This window comes from Moschus berezovskii, chromosome 2 (assembly GCF_049115385.1).
Source record: "Moschus berezovskii isolate FMDL1 chromosome 2, NW_MosBer_1.0, whole genome shotgun sequence".
NCBI lineage: Eukaryota > Metazoa > Chordata > Mammalia > Artiodactyla > Moschidae > Moschus > Moschus berezovskii.
The window spans coordinates 57,297,069-57,316,855 of record NC_142461.1 but is presented as its reverse complement, the minus strand read 5'-3'; the positions used below and the strand labels follow the sequence as shown (position 1 = coordinate 57,316,855).

The window sequence follows — 19,787 nt, the reverse complement described above, 5'->3', positions numbered from 1 at the left end:
TGCAGGAGAGGCTGTCAATCTAGATAGACTACCAAGACCAGATATTAGTACTTCCTTTCAGAGACCTGTGCAAAAGCAGAACTCTAGAAACTAAAACAGGTAACTTAGCTCATTGGCAAGGAGATCCAACCAGTCCATTCTAGAGGAGATCAATCCTGGGTGTTCATTGGAAGGACTGATGCTAAAACTGAAGCTCCAATACTTTGGCCACCTCATGTGACGAGTTGACTAACTGGAAAAGATTCTGATGCTGGGAAAGGTTGGGGGCGGGAGGAGAAGGGGACGACAGAGAATGAGATGGCTGGATGGCATCATGGACTCGATGAACATGAGTTTGAGTGAACTCCGGGAGTTGGTGATGGACAGGGAGGCCTGGCGTGCTGTGATTCATGGGGTTGCTAAGAGTCGGACACGACTGAGCGACTGAACTGAACTGAACTGAACTGAAGTGATCCAGAGCACATGTGACACAGACTAGATGCTATATACAAAGACAGACCTGGCAGGGTCTTCTCTGCTGAGGGCTTAGGAGAAGTAACCTCCGTCCATAGTTCATCAGGCACTCTATCTATCAGATCTAGTCCCTCAAATCTATTGCTCACTTTTACTGTATAATCATAAGGGATTTGATTTAGGTCATATCTGAATGGTCTAGTGGTTTTCCCTACTTTCTTCAGTTAAGTCTGAATTTGGCAATAAGGAGTTCATGATCTGAGCTACAGTCAGCTCCTGGTCTTGTTTTTGCTAACTGTATAGGCACTTCTCCATCTTTGGCTGCAAAGAATATAATCAATCTGATTTCGGTATTGACCATCTGGTGATGTCCATGTATAGAGTCTTCTCTTGTGTTGTTGGAAGAAGGTGTTTGCTATGACCAGTGTGTTCTCTTGGCAAAACTCTATTAGCTTTTGCCCTGCTTCATTCCGTGCTCCAAGGCCAAATTTGCCTGTTACTCCCGGTGTTTCTTGACTTCCTACTTTTGCATGCCAGTCCCCTATAATGAAAAGGACATCTTTTTTGGGTGTTAGTTCTAAATGGTCTTGTAGGCCTTCATAGAACCATTCAACTTCGGCTTCTGCAGCATTACTGGTTGGGGCATAGGGTTGGATTACTCTAATATTGAATGGTTTGCCTTGGAAATGAACAGAGATCATTCTGTCATTTTTGAGATTGCATCCAAGTACTGCATTTCGGACTCTTTTGTTGACCATGATGGCTACTCCATTTCTTCTAAGGGATTCCTGCCCACAGTAGTAGATATAGTGGTCATCTGAGTTAAATTCACCCATTCCAGTCCATTTTAGTTCACTGATTCCTAGAATGTCGATGTTCACTCTTGCCATCTCCTGTTTGACCACTTCCAATTTGCCTTGATTCGTGGGCCTAACATTCCAGGTTCCCATGCAATATTGCTCTTTACAGCATTGGACCTTGCTTCTATCAGCAGTCACATCCACAACTGGGTATTGGCTTTGCTTTGGCTCCATCCCTTCATTCTTTCTGGATTTATTTCTCCACTGATCTCCAGTAGCATATTGGGCACCTACCAACCTGGGGAGTTCCTCATTCAGTATCCTATCATTCTGCCATTTCATACTGTTCATGGGGTTCTCAAGGCAAGAATACTGAAGTGGTTTGCCATTCCCTTCTCCAGTGGACCACATTCTGTCAGACCTTACCAAGCTGAAACTCCAATACTTTGGCCACCTCATGCGAAGAGTTGACTCATTGGAAAAGACTCTGATGCTGGGAGGGATTGGGGGTGGGAGGAGACGGGGATGACAAAGAATGAGATGGCTGGATGGCATCACCGACTCGATGGACATGAGTTTGAGTGAACTCCGGGAGTTGGTGATGGACAGGGAGGCCTGGCGTGCTGTGATTCATGGGGTTGCAAAGAGTCAGACAGGACTGAGCAAATGAACTGAACTGAACTGAGAAGAAGTAATGCATTGAGGAAGTACTTGTGGCTTATCTCTTCAAAGTTCTGGACACTCCTGCACTTTCTGTGACTTTCTGTAGAAAGAGGAATTTGAATTTGAATTCTGTAGAAAGAGGAATTTGAGAAGGAAGAGGTGCAGGGGCCACCAACTATGAAGAGAAGAGATAAGCCACAAGTGTCTTTTAATTTCATGACTGCAGTCACTGTCCTCAGTGATTTTGGCACCCCAAAAAATAAAGTCTGTCACTGCTTCCACTTTTTCCCCATTTATCTGCCATGAAGATATGGGAACCAAATGCCATGGTCTCAGTTTTTTGAGTTAAGTTTTTAAGCTAATTTTAAGCCATTTTTCCTCTTTCACCCTCATCAAGAGGTTCTTTAGTTCCTCTTCACTTTCTGCCATAAGGGAGGTATCATTTGCATATCTGACGTTACTGATATTTCTCCTGGCAGTCTTGATTCCAGCTTGTGCTTCATCCAGCCCAGCATTTCACATGATGTACTCTGTATATAAGTTAAATAAGTAGGGCGACAATATACAGCCTTGTCGTACTCCTTTCCCAGTTTGGGACCAGTCAGTTGTGGAGGTTAAGTGCTAATGTATATTTAAACACAGACATGGAAATCTCTCTAAGAACTTCCCTAGGACCTACCTTCCACACTGGGAGTTTCCAAACAGTGAGAGTCTAAAGGACAATGTCAGACCAGGCTGGGGAGAGGACCCTTAAAGAAAAAATCAAAGCCAGATAAGACGGAAGACTCAGAATGGACAAGAAAATGCAGGAGAGACTGTCAATCTAGATAGACTACCAAGACCAGAAAATTCAGAAAGGATGGTACCCAGCACAGTGCTTGGCACTTAGGGACATTTCATTAAGGACCGTGGAAGGAAGGAAGGGAAGACAGGGTTTCCTCTTAACGGCTTCCTGAGTTATTGGAAGCGGTGGCAGGAATAAAGTGTGCTGTTGTGACTAAAAGAAAAAAGGGGCCAGATCTAGAATGCAAACAGAATGGGATATTAGTACTTCCCTTCAGAGACCTATGCAAAAGCACAACCCAGGAAACTAAAACAGGAGGCTTAGCTCATTGGTAAGTGATCCAAAGCACATGTGACACAGACTAGATGCTAGGTACAAAGATACACCTGGCAGGGTCTTCTCTGCTGAGGCCTTGGGAGACATAATATCTCAAGGAAGCACTTGCGGCTTATCTCTTCTCTTCATAGTTGGTGCCCTTGCACCTCCTCCTTCTCAAATTCCTCTTTCTACAGAATTCAAATTCACTGCACTTCAACAAATGGTTCTAGAGAAAAACTAATCTTAATGTGGCCACCTGATGCAAAGAGCTGACTTACTGGAAAATACTCTGATGTTGGGAAAGACTGAAGGCAAAAGAAGGGAGTGGCAGAGGATGAGATGGTTAGATATCATCACCAACTCAATGGACGTGAATCTGAGCAAACTCTGGGAGATAGTGAAGGGCAGACGAGCCTGGTGTGCTGCAGCCCATGGGATCGCAAAGAGTCGGACACAACTTAGTGACTAAATAACAACAACACATTAAGATTAGTTTTTCTCTAGAACCATTTGTTGAAGTGCAGTAGGCAGGACAGAAGAAAGGAATTGAGTTAAAGAGGAAGTAGAAAGAAGACAAAAGCAAAGGCACAGTTTTTGATGGAGGTACTTTCTTTCTCCTTTGCTCCTGTCTGTTGGCTCAAGGAGAACACTCGAAGTTTTACATCAGCCTGGATAGAGCAATGTGCTTCAGTTTTTCACATCAGGGACAGATCTGCTGTATCTTTGGATGGACTTTCAGTTCAGTTCAGTTCAGTCGCTCAGTCGTGTCTGATTCTTTGCAACCCCATGAACCATGGCACGCCAGGCCTCCCTGTCCATCACCAACTCCCGGAGTTCAGTTAGTAAATCTTTAACTCCAGCAAAAAGCATTCCTTCTCTACGTCAGACTATGGCCCTGAGGGGAACAGTCATGCTATCCTGGCTGTTATGAACCTTAGAGTCCAGTAGGGGAGAAACAGTCACGTGGAAGTGGAAGTGTTAGTCACTCAGTTGTGTCTGACTCTTTGTGACCCAATGGACTATAGCCCTCCATGCTTCTCTGTTCATGGGATTTTCCAGGCAAGAATACTGGAGAGGTTTGCCATTCTCTTTTCCAGGGATCTTCCTGACCCAAGGATTGAGCCCAGGTCTCCTGCACTGGCAGGCAGATTCTTTACCATCTGAACCACCACGGAAGCCCCGAAACAGCTTATAGCCCACCACTCAGAGTCAAACTGCTGCTTCTAAGACCCTCCTAAATTGTACTTTGGAAACTGTCACTGCTTGTGCACATACTGTTCCCTCTGACTAAAACCCTCACCTTTCCTCTTCATTGTTGATGAAATTTTACTCTTTAGATTTCAACTTAAATGTCACCTATTCAAATATGTTTGCTTATTAAAAACTCTCACAGCACCTGTTTTTTCTTTCAAGCAAATGGATAATCCTATGTGACTGTTTCATATATATTTGAGTATGTATGAAAGGCAGCAATTTGACTCTTCAGTTCAGTTCAGTTCAGTCGCTCAGTCGTATCCGACTCTTTGTGACCCCATGAATCACAGCACGCCAGGCCTCCTTGTCCACCACCAACTCCCGGAGTTCACTCAAACTCATGTCCATCGAGTCCGTGATGCCATCCAGCCATCTCATTCTCTGTCGTCCCCTTCTCCTCCTGTCCCCAATCCTTCCCAGCATCAGACTCTTTTCCAGTGAGTCAACTTGTCCCATGAGGTGGCCAAAGTATTGGAGTTTCAGCTTTAGCATCAGTCCTTCCAATGAACACCCAGGATTGATCGCCTTTAGAATGGACTGGTTGGATCTCCTTGCAGTCCAAGGGACTCTCAAGAGTCTTCTCCAGCACCACAGTTCAAAAGCATCAATTCTTCAGTGATCAGCTTTCTTCATAGTCCAACTCTCACTTCTATACATGACCACGGGAAAAACCATAGCCTTGACTAGACGGACCTTGGTTGGCAAAGTAATGTCTCTGCTTTTTAATATGCTATCTAATTTGACTCTTAGCATGTGCAAAAGCAATGACAGTTTCTAAACTACAATTTAAGAGGGCCTCAGAGGCAGTAATTTGACTTTGAGTGGTGGGCTATAAGCTGTTTTTGCGTAGCATTTTACTTATTTATAAAATATCAATTGTGTATATATATAAAAAAAAAAGATGGGCTTGATGCATATTAAAAGATAAAGCCCCCAACTCTCCCCTTGCGCTACTATCATGCAGGAACCATGAAATAGGTCTGGCCTATTTGGAGACCTGAAAGAAGGCAACTGTGGCCAGAGCATAAACCTCAGTGGGAGGCTGGCTGAAGATGTAGCTACAATTTAGGCAGAGTAAAAGCAGACCTTGTAGGGAAGATTGCAAATTTTTAAAGATTTTATCCTGAGTATAACGGGAAGCCATTAAGGGTTTTAAGCTGCAGAATAACATGTTCTGACTTATAGCTTAAGGAGATCACTCTGGCTTCTGGATAGAAATGAATTGCAAGGGACAAAGAGCTAACATCTGTTGAATTTCTGTGTGGGCCTGTCCCTGAACAATACATGTGCATTACTCACTTAATTCCCACAACAGCCCCACAAAGTGAATATTATTATCTTCAAGTTACAAGTAAGAGTACTAAGGCCCTCTGAGGTTATATAAACTGCCTGGCATAGCACAGGGAGAAGCAAAGAGATGAGTGCAATTTGTTTTATTATTGAGCAGTTAATGCATGGGGCCTATTTTCCAGCCAATAAAATCTCAATTATTGTTTTGTCATAAAATTCTGTGGATAGTTGATAGTCATATCCAGAATGCAGTGATCATGGAAAAGTTAATATCAATACATGATATTTTTTTCAGTAAGGGTATTCCTGACCCTGGCTATTCATCTGAGAGTGGATTGAAGCTATTAAAGGATTTTGCTCTTAAAACCTCTCTTCAGTTCAGATCAGTTCAGTCGCTCAGTCGCGTCCGACTCTCCGCGACCCCATGAATCACAGCATGCCAGGCCTCCCTGTCCCTCACCAAGTCTCGGAGTTCACTCAAACTCATGTCCACAGAGTCGGTGATGCCATCCAGCCATCTCATTCTCTGTCGTCCCCTTCTTCTCCCGCCCCCAACCTTTTCCAGCATGTGCAAAAGACCTCTTTTCACTGTTTTGATCTTTTTGTCAGGTTGTTTTCCAGGAAGTGGTTGCTAGGAGTGAAAAGTTTTATTATTTAGAGATAAGTGGAGCCTAGATATCCCAGTACCTTAAAAAGTACAAAAAAAAAAAAAAAACCCTACAGTAATTGACTTGAAAAATATTTTTGTGACACCATTTGTACCAGTCCACCTGCTTTCTATTTACTTGTGGTTATCTCCTTTCGCTAATGATTCTCTGAAAGCACACACTAAGGTTTGCACCAAAATACTGTCCTGGAGGCTGTTGGAGGCATCTGTGGGGCTCTTCAGAGCCAACAGCTGCCTCTAATGACAGTAAGCACGTGCATGATGAGTGACTACAAGCCCCCTGAGTGTGAATGTCAGATGGCTACACAGTACACAAACTGCCCTTGAATACAGTTGCCTTTACATTCTGATAATGTCTACCACTGTAGGGGGAAACCATTGAGATTGAAGTTGTACCAACCAGGTTACAGAGACACTGTTCCACATACTGGGACAATTTTCCACTCAGGCCTTGAGGTTCTTAGCTGTGTATCCCTTTCCCCTTTCCCACACCATTCCTTTAAAGATTTTTGATTATTAACCTCAATATGTGTGAATCTTTTATTGCTCTTTCAAAACTGCCATATGCTAGACTCCTTATATAACTTTTGTCTGGTCACTGGACTTTAAACATTCTTTAACCTTGTTTGAAGCTTAATAATATGTCACCTGCAATTCCCATAATATCTGTTGGTGAAAAAAAAATAGATAAGGGATTTCATCAGTAAGTGATCAATAATCTCCAGATAAAAGCCACAACTGCTAGTAACCAGTGCTTAGAATCACAGTTTGGATCCAGGCGGTACATTTGAGGTCACTTAGGCTAAGCTTCCAGGGCTTCCCAGTTGGCTTAGTGGGTAAAGAATCCACCTGCAAGGCAGAAGATGCAGTGTTCTATCCCTGGGCTGGGAAGATTCCCTGGAGGAGGGCATGGCAACCCATTTCAGTATTCTTGCCTAAAGAATGGACAGAGGAAACTGGCAGGCTACAGTCCATGGGGGTTGCAAAAAGTCGGACACTACTGAAGCAACTGAGCATCCACCACCCAGGCTAGGCTTCCACTTCATAGATGAGGTAACTGAAGCACTGACAGATCAATGGACTTCCTAGGTCAGCCAGTGAGACAGGCAATGGCCTGGATGGAGCTAAATTCCAGTTGCCTCTTAGTTCAGAAAGCCTTTAGAGAACTATATACATTACTAAACTTTTTAATAAAAAAGTTTAGTAATGTGAAATGGAGTATTTTCTGCCATATCAATAAACAAGAGTGTCACAGTCATCAACTATTTCAACCTTCCAAACATGAATTTCTGAGCCCAGAGGACACCCAGGAAAAACACCCGGTTAGCAGGCAGCCATTGATCTCCTGGCACTCTCTGCTGTGAGCACTGAGGAGCTCAAGGGAATGTGGCAAGATGCAAGATAATGGCATCAGAGAGCTGAGAGGGATAGGAAAGGAATGATTTCAGTAAGTCCAGACTCTTGCATCTTCCCATACATAGAAAAGCACTAAATTCCTTAAGTTGAGATATCTGGTTTTCCTTAATTAACAATAATTTTCCGATGTTCAGACTACCTGTCAATTGTTGCAAACTTCTATATAACCTGACTTCTCCCGCTGCCTGCTCAGAACAGTTCTCTCAGGGACACTTGAGATGCTGTCTCCTGGACTTGAAGTCCTAAAAATTCTCACCAAATAAAATATAACTCTCAACTTCTAGGTTGAGACTATTTTTTAAGTCAACAAACCACAAATTTAGTCTCCAAAGTTGGAAAATTTATTTATTGAATTTCTTACTTCGGTATTAGCCAACCATACTTAGCATTCCTCCATATCTGTACCCACACCTTCTTTAAAGCCATACTATTCATGTACAAGGACTTGATATTCCTTTCAATATTTGGGCAGATCCTAGTAGGTGGAAGCACTTGAGGAATTTCATTTGGGCTATGTCACAAACTATTTGGGAAAAGCAATGATTATAAGGAGACTAAGTGTATCTCCAGAGTTGTCGTTTTTGCTCCCCATCCTATCCCTTTGGTTTTCCTCTTTTTCTGTTTTCTTAAGATGTGTATCCCAACCTATTCACTGCCCCTTACGTACTGACAATCTAGGATACCCCTTCACACCCAGATCTTTTCTGAACTCGTTTTCTCCTCTGCCTACATAAACTTACCTATAAGGTATATACTATCCTCTTAGCTCCCTTCTTTCAGGTAGTATGTTACAAAGCTCACGTGCAAATGAACACAAATGTCCTCCTGTTTTTGTCTATCTGGAGGTAACAAGTTCTCACTATTTCAGTTACTCTCTTGGATTAAGACATTTTTCTAGAAACTCCTGCTAAAATAAAATCAGTTTTAGCTGGGAGGTAAAATCCATGAAGACAGTACTGTGTGAAGGCCTACAGTTGTGCTAGAATTAAGACAAGCCTGTCCTCCTCCAAAATTGTAGGCGTTGTCCTTTGTACCATGCCTCTTGCAGTAGAAATGTAATAGCGTGCAGTCTTCAACACCAAATGAAGCTAATATATACCAAGGCTGCAGATGCTTCTAGTTACTTTTTTCTTTATCTGAAACACAGATTGGAGTAGGTCATTTATTATGTAACTGTGAGATTAAGATGGATTATGAAGATATCTTTTTCTTGATTCAAATTATATATATCAACTTCAGAGTTAGTTGTGGAAATAAGAACAGCTAGTAAGAAGTGGAATTTAATTGAAAAAGCATAAAATACATTTATGTGAATTTATTGATTCAAATATTTTGTGCACACACTTTTAGGTAAATGGTCATTTTATAGGCTGACTTTTATACATGCTGCCAATAGGACTGGCTTCCCTATGAGCCAATGTATTTTCTCTCTTATCTTCCTCTCATATTAGATGAACCCATTAGGATAGCGCAGCCCCAAAAGCACGGAAGCTTAAAGTGACTGTTTGTTTCTCTGAACTCAGACACAGATAGCAGCCACAGCACTGAGCATTAACAGAATGGCATAGGGATAGACAGAGTAAAAGATTACGCATTGGTTTTTTAAGCTTCTAATCACATTTTCCCAACCAAAACAAGTTACACTGATTCATCCAACTTCTAGGGAGCAGGGACATGCAATCCTACTCAGGAGGAGACTGGAAATATTTAGAGATTTTTAATACCACAACAGATTGCTCTGAAGCTACCATTCAACTTCACTCTTTTCTATTCTTGACAGAATGTCCTTGTTAACCTCATATATCTGGTAAATATCACCTACTTTCCAGAATATTCCACAATCTTCTTGAAAAAATTTATTTTATATTATCCTTACCCATTGAATATACATATGTAAATAATATTCACAGCATCCAGAATACGATATTTTAATTAAGAGTTCATATATATGTATTTTGTTTACCTCCTTAAACCAAAAGACTATGCCTTATTCATCTCTGCAGTCTTAGCTCCCATCATGATGGTTGGCACAGGTAGACATGTTGCAAGGAGAAGTCAATTCTAATTCCATGTTGGAACTGTTTCTTTGATTTGCTTTCCATTGCTTTTGTTATCATAATCACACATAATGGTCCGCTCAGAGAATCCTGCCCTTCTGCCTGGCTGTTAAAACCAAAGTGCCTTTGTTCAGAATATGTCCACCTGTAGATGGCAGGAAGGAAGAAATTAACACATCCCCCTGCCTGAGGCTCCTCATTCTAGGAGATATTTGCAAGATTAATGGCCTTTATAATTTGTTTCCTCACCTCCCCCCATCTCTGATCTATAAAAGAACCTGGCATCCAGACCCAATAAGATGGTTATTTGAGACATTAGTCTGCCACCCTTTCAGTCAGCTGGCTCTGAATAAAGTTGCATTTCTTGCCACAATACCTTGTCTCTGATTCATTGGCCTGTCATGTGGCAAGCAGAGTGAGCTTGAACTCAATAGCAGTCATTAAAAAACAGGGTGTTTATAAAGTTCTTTTGCAGTTTGAATTTTATTAAACATTCTACTCTTTGTGAAGTATAATAGAGGAGGAATTTACTCGAGATTCAAGTAAAAATTTTGATTTTTTACTTGTCCTAATATATTTCTTTTATTTTCCAATTAATAAACTCTTATGTTACAGTAAACAGCCTTAATTATGTTACTGAAAATGATATTATGCAAAATGATAGTGGTATGCTGAAAGCTAAAAAATTTAAATCATCCTGTCCATTTGGGAGAGATGCAAATGAATAATTAGAGTAATACAATAAATGAAGATATTAACAAAGAAGTCCGGATACAGAATGAAAGAAGCCCTTAACTCTTTCCAGAGAGTTCAAGGAAGGCTTTGCAGAGGAGACAATATTTGAGCTGAGTTCTTTAGGAAACAGATGGTATATCCAGATGGGAATGGTAAGGGGCAATAGCAAGGGTAAAAGCCATAGAGTTATGAAATGTGTGATACTTTTAAGGCAAGTCATTAAAATATTGAACAGATTATTTCATGTTTCTGTGTCAGTTTTCTCACCTGTAAAATGAGGCTGTATGTACCTGCACATCTCAAATGGCTATTATAAGGGTAAAAGGCTATTATGTGAGAAATTGGAGAGCACCATGAAGATATAAGATGGGGACCTTGAAGGGTCAGTGGAATGGTGATGGATAGAGAAAGGGGCTTAGGACATACAAGGTGATAAGAGTGGTGTAAGGGAAGTGGGAGCTCCAAGGAGGAAAGTTGGTTAAGCAAAGAAAACTGATCATTTTGGCAAGAATAAATAACAAGTTAAGGTTCAAAAACAACCAATCAGAAACAGGTAGAGATGTCTAGTTTAGCAAAAAGGAGATGGTTGGATGGCATCACCGACTCAATGGACATGAGTTTGACCAATCTCCAGGAGATGGTGAAGGACAGGGAAGCCTGGCGTGCTGCAGTCCATGGGGTCGCAAAGAATTGGACACAACTGAGCGACTGAATAACAACAACAAAAAATTGGTTGTCTTAATATGGCTCAATATTCTTTCTTGGGATAGAAGAAAAGCAAACCTAGAGTTACGGAAGTGACTCAGGATCCACACTGAAGGTTGGGGAAGGCTCCTTAATGTTTACATCTCCAACTCCATCACTTTATTTTAAATCATGCAAGAGTATCATATATGACCCCCAAACAACTGGGGGAGTCATAGAATATGTAAATAGGTTAAAACATAGATATGTAATTTAGTGAGGTTAAAAAATGAGAGAGAGAGGATTAATAAATTGTACTGGGGGCAAAGAGATAAACACAGAGAAAGAATCTTCCATAGTGTAACTTTGTATCAGTTAGGTTGTCTTAATGGAAACCAGATCCAAAATATTTTAAATAGTAAAGAAAGGCATCATATGTAACAAAAAAGGGAAGGCATCAGAGTTGCTAAGTCAGTATCCTATGAACATCATGGAGATTCCAGATTCTGTCTCTAGTCTGTTGGCCTTGACTTGCTGGGTTTGGTTTAAGGCTGTCTCCTCTTCTGGTAGTAAGATAGCTGCAGCAGTTTCAAGGGAAATGGGATTTCCACGGGTGGCTAGGACTAATGGTCCGGAGTAGAATCTGTGCCAGAAATAAACCTCAAAGAATGCTATATTGCTATCACCATCTGAGTGTTCTGAGCAGAGTTGGAAATGTGATGGGCTATGATCCAAATTATTTTTGTAGATGTTCTGTTTGACTCAGTGTTAAGAAAAGCTGAATAAGACGCATTTTAAAGTCAGATGATTTTATTTATTTTTTAAAAAATCATATTTCTAAGAATCCAAAGGTTTATCTAAATGTGCTTGCATTCCACTTAGCTAAAATTGGCTCAGGTGGATTAGCTACTGCCCCTTTATACAGAGCATTTCAATTCCAACTTACTGGGGCTAAATCATTCCCTAATATAATATATAATAATGGTCTGTTTTACTCAAGTTACCTACTGAGCCTCTCATTGGGGAAATTACTCCTAAAGATTTTTAAGAGTCATGTGATGTTTTTGTTCCAGGAAACAGGTCTTTTGTAGGTACTTGTTCGATGGTTCAAAAGAAATGAGGGCAAGGGCCTCATTTTGCTAGAGCTGTTATCTTATTAACTTATAATTTCTGTAGCCATAAAATTTAACAATTAATACCTTACCCCAAAAGGAATGTTACAAAGATAAAGAACTTCTTTAATTTCAAGAGAAAAAAAATGTTTTTATTCATACTGTATTAATGTACTACCTTCATATTTATGTTTGATATGGTCAAAAACCAAATTATTCTTTCTATCAGTTTTTTAGTTAAATGTTAGTCATTTATACCTTTTGTAAAGCCTTTTTTGTTGGACACATATCTGAAATATATTTACAAGGTAGCTATGTTGTTTTACCACCGGGCTACCCCGGTGGCTCAGCTAAAGACACCACCTGCCAATGCAAAAGACACAAGAGACATGGGCTCAATCCCTGGGTTGGGAAGATCCCCTGGAGAAGGAAATGACCAACCCACTACAGTATTCTTGCCTGGAAAATTCCAAGGACAGAGGAGCCTGGTGGACTACAGTCCATGGGGTTGCAAAGAGTCAGACACTGCACAGCAAGTGCATTTGTGCACACACACACACTTTTTTTTTTTACTAGTTGTATCACTCAGCATTGGTTCGGCAAAATTTTAAAGGGTTTAAAAGGAAACATTAAAAATTGAATATTAGTTTGGAATATTTTCTACACTTAATATTTTTAGAGAAAAATATTGTCTTCCAACATTACAACAAAGTGCCATTTCTTTAATTGTGAAATATTTCAACCACAGAGAAAAAGAAAGAGAATATAACAAACATTTGTATATCAACTACCCAAGTCCCATGGTTGCTTCAGATTTTAAAAATTATTTTTTAAAAATTCAGTCATTGCAGATATGCTGAAGCTCTTTGTACATTTCTTCAATCCCATTCCTCATGATATATCAGTTCAGTTCAGTTCAGTTCAGTCGCTCAGTCGTGTCCGACTCTCCGCGACCCCATGAATCACAGCACACCAGGCCTCCCTGTCCATCACCAACTCACGGAGTACACTCAAACTCATGTCCACAGAGTCGGTGATGCCATCCAGCCATCTCATTCTCCGTCGTCCCCTTCTCCTCCCGCCCCCAACCTTTCCCAGCATCAGAGTCTTTTCCAGTGAGTCAACTCGTCGCATGAGGTGGCCAAAGTATTGGAGTTTCAGCTTTAGCATCATGATATATACACAGAGATAATAACCCCTGAACTGAATTTGATGTTTATCATTCCTATGCACATTTGAAACTTTTAAAATCACATATGTATACATCTGTAAATAATATATTGTTTTGCATATTTTACAGTTTTATAATCATATCCATCTGTAATCTGTTTTTGAAGCTTATCCACTTTAAACATATATGGGGGCCATTAATTTTAGACAATATATTTTGCCGCATGTAAAATGTAGAAATATGATAATTATTTTAAGCCATTCTTCTACTGATAAAACATTTAGACTGTTTCTACAGAGTTTTTTTTTTTTAATACATCACACTCTCGTACTCTCTGGGGTGCCTTTTGAAACTGTGCCTCATGGTATTGTCACTATGAGAAGCAGTGCTATCACAAGTCAACCTTTCTTTTGTAGAGTTCCCTCTTGTGACTTATAATTAGACAGAGGGACTCACATGCCAATTGCAAAGGTCAGATGCTTGAAAAGTAAATTTGAAGGAACCTGCTCTATACAGAGGATGAATACCGATTTCTCTTTACCCAGAAAATCAAAATACCTTGCTGTGGACTATGATGCTTTTCTCCCAAATGTTTGAATTTTGCATTTAGCTCCATAAATAATTATTTCAGCAGAGTTTAATAATTGTTTTCCAAACTGGTAATACGATCTTACCATTTGAAGAGCAGATTGACACAGTCCAGGTTCATTTTTCTTTTTCAGAGCTTAGAAAACGTGACAACTTTCAGATGTTGAATCAACATTAGATTTCAGAGCATAAATCCAACATAGTATAATTGATATGGAGCTCATTCCTCAAACCACTGCTTATTTTCCCCAAAGTGTCCAAATATATACTTATAAATATCAAATATCTCCTACCTAAACTTTAGTTTTAATTGTCCCTGAAAGAGAATGCCTATTCTGACTGTCCTCCCAGTGGTAATATTTCAACTGTGCTAGAGATTGGCTGCCAGTTTTCAGAGTTCTCGAATACGCTCTGTAATTAATATGAGTCTCATGGCTGCCAAGTTTTCATTCAACCTGGATAATATAGAGATCAACCTAAGTCATTCTGTGACAATAACCCCCGAGTTGAAATTCCTTACAGTACTGTTTATTTCTCTTCGTAGTCTGTGTTAGTCACAGTCATCTCCAGCTTTGTTCCATCAATCTGGGACCCAGATGAAGGACTCATCCACTCTGTGGACATGCTCTTCATGTACCAAAAGGAAAAGAGAGATGACAGAAACAAGGGATGACTCCTAAAGTTTCTGCTTAGCAGTGGCCTACATCACTTTCTTTCACATTTCATTGAACAAATCAAGGCATAAGGCCAAGCCTCCCATTCAAAAAGGTGAGGAAGTAAAGACTTCCTATTGGGAGAGAAAAATATTTGGGAACAGTAACACAACCAACCACAGAGGTTTTCAGACTCAAGCAGGTATCCTTTTGACTGACGTTTTGGCCATTTATAAAATCAAACTTTTTAAGGTTTTGCTAATATACAACTTTCTGATATCTAAGATGGGATTTAGTCTAATTTAATATTTTCTATGAATCTACAAAAAAAAATAAGAAAATCACTTGAAAAATCAGTAAATACCTGGAGGCTCCAGGCATATAATCGTGACCTAAGTCTAAATAATTTATAAACCAAACTAACTGAAATCTTTACAATATCACTCTAAATGAAGAAAAATAACTGATTACCACCCCAACTCCCATCTCAGCCATCAGAGGACTCTCAAAAAGATTTCCATATAGTTAGTATTTTAAATGAGACCATTCAAACAATCTCTTCAGATCTGATTAAAATTTCTCTTGCCATTTTTGTGTGATACTGCAAGGAACAGATATTCATTTTAATTTATATAGATGGCAAATGGTAGATTTTTAGGTTTAAATTGTATGCGACATGTACATTCAAGCTGGTTTAGTTATGCTTTTTGGTCTAGCAATTCTTCATTTAGTACTATTTCTTTTCTAAAAGCTATTTGCAAATAGGTGGTACTCCAGGCACTGAGCCTAGCTTTGCTTAAGCTGTCTTTGTAGTAGTCTATTTTAAGATACTTTGCAAATTATTGCTTTGTTTTCTAAAAATGAAGAAAATTATCTTATTTGGGGACATTGGCATTTTCTTTTGCAATAAGGAGATCATGATCTGCCCTACAGTCAGCTCCACATCTTGTTTTTGCTGATTATGTACAACTTTTCCAACTTCAGCTGCAAAGAAAGAGTTGGGCCATAAAGAAAGCTGAACACTGAAGAACTGATGCCTTTGAACTGTGGTGCTGCAGAAGACTCTTAAGGACTGCAAGGAAATCAAACCAATCAATCTTAGAGGAAATCAACCCTAAATATTCATTAGAAGGACTGATGCTCAAGATGAAACTCCAATACTCTGGCTACATGATAAAAAAGCTGAATCATTGGAAAAGACCCTGATGCTGGGAAAGATTGATGGCAAAAGGAGAAGGGGGCGGCAGAGGATGAAATGGTTAGATAGTACCACTGACTCAGTGGACATGAATCTGAGCAAACTCGGGGATATAGTGAAGGACAGAGGAGCCCAACATGCTGCAGTCCATGGGATTGCAAAAAGTCAGACATGACTTAGTGACCGAACAACAAAAACAAAAGCTTCTTCTTAAATGGTATTTTATGATTACATGGTTTAAAACAATTGCTTATTTGTCTTTACAGTAATAGATGAGACAACTAATCACACTGTACAATAAAATTTATTCATTTATGGGAAAATAATAACAATTATAGCTAAAACAATTCAACTTGCATTGTTCTAAGTGCCATACATGTATTGATTCATTTAACACTCCCAACAACCCTGTAAGATACCAATGCTATCTGTATTATGTAGATGAAGGATTTATAATACTTTAATAAAGATCTAAGTTCAGCTTTGGAAAAATAAGTTATGTTTGGCAAGGTTTATCAGTGAGGCTAGGAAGTTGGCCAGTTAAAGCAGGAAACCAAGAGAAGAAAGGGAAGTAGCAGCAGAAGCTTGTTTAGAGGCTTCCTGAGCCTTACTCTGTTCTCTAAATAGAAGAATTTCAAACAAACCAACAAACCAAAAATACTTAGGCAACTCTTTTAAGGTGTTAGTCAAAGGAAAACTATTTTCTATTTAGCTCTAGGTCAACAAATAATACCTTTTAGTTTTTGTGAAAGGCAAGATGTGGAACTTATATATATATATTATCATCTCTTCCTTTTTTGGTGATCCAAAGGATGTTGGCAATTTCATCTCTGGTTCCTCATATGCAGAGTATATCTTTTGAAATGCCAGGCTCGATGACTCAAAAGCAGGAATCAAGATTGTTGGGAGAAGTATCAATTACCTCAGGTAAAAGGAGATGGTGACCCACTCCAGTATTCTTGCCTGGAGAATCCCAGGGACAGGGAAGCCTGATGGGCTGCCATCTATGGGGTCACACAGAGTCGGACACGACTGAAGTGACTTAGCAGCAGCTTAGCAGCAACACTAAGTACTAATAAAAACCGCCTAAATGATTTGCAATTGTCTTAACTTGGGGAAAAAAGTATACATATGATAATAGCTTGCTCCATATTCTTCTGGTTAAAGAGAGATAGAAAAAAAGTAAACAGGACAAAACTGTGACATGCCAGAGGTCACATACTGGTAGGTTCAGCCACATTTCTTAATACTAATACTAATCTAGTGCAATATTTAAAGATTCATCACATTACTAAATCTGATGACCAATTAATGATGCCCCTACAACACCCTTCCTGTTGCATAAAAACTATCCCATTAAACTTTGTGGTGGTGGGTTAGTCACTAAGTCACCTGGTCATTTAGTCATTTAGTCACTCTTGTGACCCCATAGACTATATGACCTGCCAGGCTCCTCTATCCATGAGATTTTCCAGGCAAGAATACTGGAGTGGGCTGCCATTTCCTGCCTCAGAAGATCTTCTGGACCCAGGGGTCGAAGCCGGTTATCCTGCATTGCGGGCAGATTCTTTACGGATTGAGCCACCAGGGAAGCCGTATTAACCTTTGTGAATCTATGCATTTAAAACTAATTGTTTCAGGATATCGCCTAAAGAATTTGGGGGCGGGGGTAGGCGAAAGTGGACTGTACATAGGACACATAGGCTCAAAGAAAAAGTCAGAGATTGTCAGATTCTCGGCTTTTTTCCTACAGGTCCAAAAGTATACATGGATAAAGTGATACTAGGCTGAAAACGATTTAGAGAACCAGGATCTGGATGCTTCTATTTTACAACGATGAGGCAGCTTTAAAACAGAGAAGCATCTACAGTTTTGCTCTCAAGCAAACTAGTATTAGGGTAACCATTGTTGTTCAAAAGTATTTTTGAGATGTCACTGCACATTTTTAAAAGCAATTTTTAAAAAAGGAAAGCTGTCACGTTTTGGATTTTCCCCTTCTCTCTTTGCCCTCCCCCGAACTCCAATCCTCCAAATGGCTAAGCCGCATAGCTGAAAGGATTTTGCTCATTTTTTCCGAAACACTTCACATCTGGGCAGTCGCCAACCATGGAAAGTTTCAAGTAAATGTAACATTTGGGAGAAGGACAAGCTCGTTTGGGGCTGCCCTCGCGGGTCCGCGGCCCTCAGAGGCGTCGCCACACGCCCTTACCGGATACCAGGGGCCAGCGGCAAGCTTGGACAGCCGAGCTCCGATGGCCAGGCCCCTGGGCTCCAGCCACGACCAAGCCCACTGATGGCCGGCCCCTGGGCTGCAGGGGCTCTTGCCCATCAGTTGCCCAAACAGTTCGAGGTCCCAGAGTCCAGGAGCCCATTCGTTTTGAAAAGGACGAGACCACTGGCCCTCAGTTTCTAACTGTGGCAGCTTCGGTCCTGACCAAGCCAGAGAGAAGGGGCTACCCTGGAGACCCGCCTGCCTCTCTAGCCTCACGCGTCAGTCTGACTCCACGCCACGCCCCTCCCTCCCCGCAACACCCCCCTGCCGCCCGTCAGCCGCCCGACACTCCGCGCACCAGGCGCCGAGAGAAATTTGACTGCACCAGTCACCAATCATAAGCGAGGTCGAGGACCTGAGCCAATCGGAGCTGGCGGAGGGGGCAGGCCGTCGGCGTCCTCCCGCCTCCGGGAGGGTGCGCGCGGAATGTCTCAGGCCCGCCCCTGCGCCTCAGCCTCAGTGCGGAGCCCTACGCGGTGTGAGGAGAAGCGGTAGCGGACAGTCTGAGGAGCAGCAGTGGCGGCGGCGGCTGCGGGAGCCGAAACCACACCCACGTCTCTGCCCCTGTCCTTTTTTGCCCTCTGGCCGTCGCGCCGGAGACCGCATTCTCGGAAAAGAGCGGCCGCCCACGTCCGGAGCATCCTCCCCTGTTGAGCGGGCGCTGACGGACCCGGCGGTATGATGCGACTCCGAGGCTCGGCGATGCTGCGGGACCTGCTGTTGCGCCCGCCCGCTGCCGCCTGCGCGGTTCTGAGGCGGGCGCAGCCCCTCGCCACCCTGTGCCGGCGACCCCTGGGCGGGGGACGAACGGGCCAGGTGGCCGCCGCGCGGCTCTACCCGTGGTGGGGCGGGGGCGGCCGGTCGGCGGGGCCCCTCGCGAGGGGCCTGTCCAGCTCGCCCTCGGAGATCCTACAGGAGCTGGGCAAGGGGGGCACGCAGCAGCAGCAGCAGCCGCCGCAGCCTGGGGCGTCGCCGCCCGCAGTCCCGCAGGCGCCCGGCCCCAAGGACGGCCCGGGGGAGACGGACGCGTTCTCCAACAACGAGGGCAAGGAGCTGGTGCCTTCAGGCGAAAAGTGAGTGTCTACGCGAGGCGCAGGAGGCTTCGTCCCACCTGGGTCCCGGGCCCGGGAGGGGCCTTCGCTGGGGCGGGATGGGAGCGGAGGTTCGAGAAAGAGAAAGAAAGAGATGCCGGGCGGCCTGCGCCTTCTGCGCCATGTGATTAGGCCCGGCCCCGCCCGCACCCCTCGCTGGGCCCTTACTTCCCTTCCCCGCCGCCGGGTGGAGCTGCCAAGGGTCCGGAGGGCCCTTCTAGTGCCCGCCCTCCCCCGACCCCCGCGCTGGAGCTGTGGCTGCGTGTCTGACCCACGCCGCGTGCTCAGCGCCCCGGCTCCGGGCTGCAGTGCCTGGCCGCCCGCCCAGCCCTTGGCGGTGATGCCACACGAACATCACCGAGTGACATTTAGGAGTCTGGCGATGGGTAAAGCCTGTGCCTTTCTGACTCCTTGCTTCTCTGGGCTCGAGTGTCCTCTCTGCCTGTCCCTCCTTCGATCTCTGCCACCATCTCTTGAAAAGCCTAGTGTCGCAGAATATTCTTAACATTTCTGAAGTGGCTTCTTAAGGCTTGTGTAGAGCCATCTGGGGCACCGGAAATAACGTTTCCGCAATGAGATTA

General features: G+C 42.4%; 1 protein-coding gene across 3 annotated transcripts in view; it reads left to right on the top strand.

The window, feature by feature from the left end:
- The first annotated feature begins 18,564 nt into the window (after window positions 1-18,564).
- Window positions 18,565-19,787, top strand: part of GLS (glutaminase) — an 85,292-nt gene continuing 84,069 nt past the window's right edge. For 2 of the 3 annotated variants that reach the window (XM_055398844.2, XM_055398846.2), the window contains exon 1: window positions 18,565-19,188. In XM_055398844.2, coding sequence (XP_055254819.2) covers window positions 18,794-19,188 — 395 coding nt within the window. In that variant the 5' untranslated portion in view covers window positions 18,565-18,793. The remainder of the gene's footprint in view (window positions 19,189-19,787) is intronic. The other variant, XM_055398845.2, reaches the window with a different exon arrangement.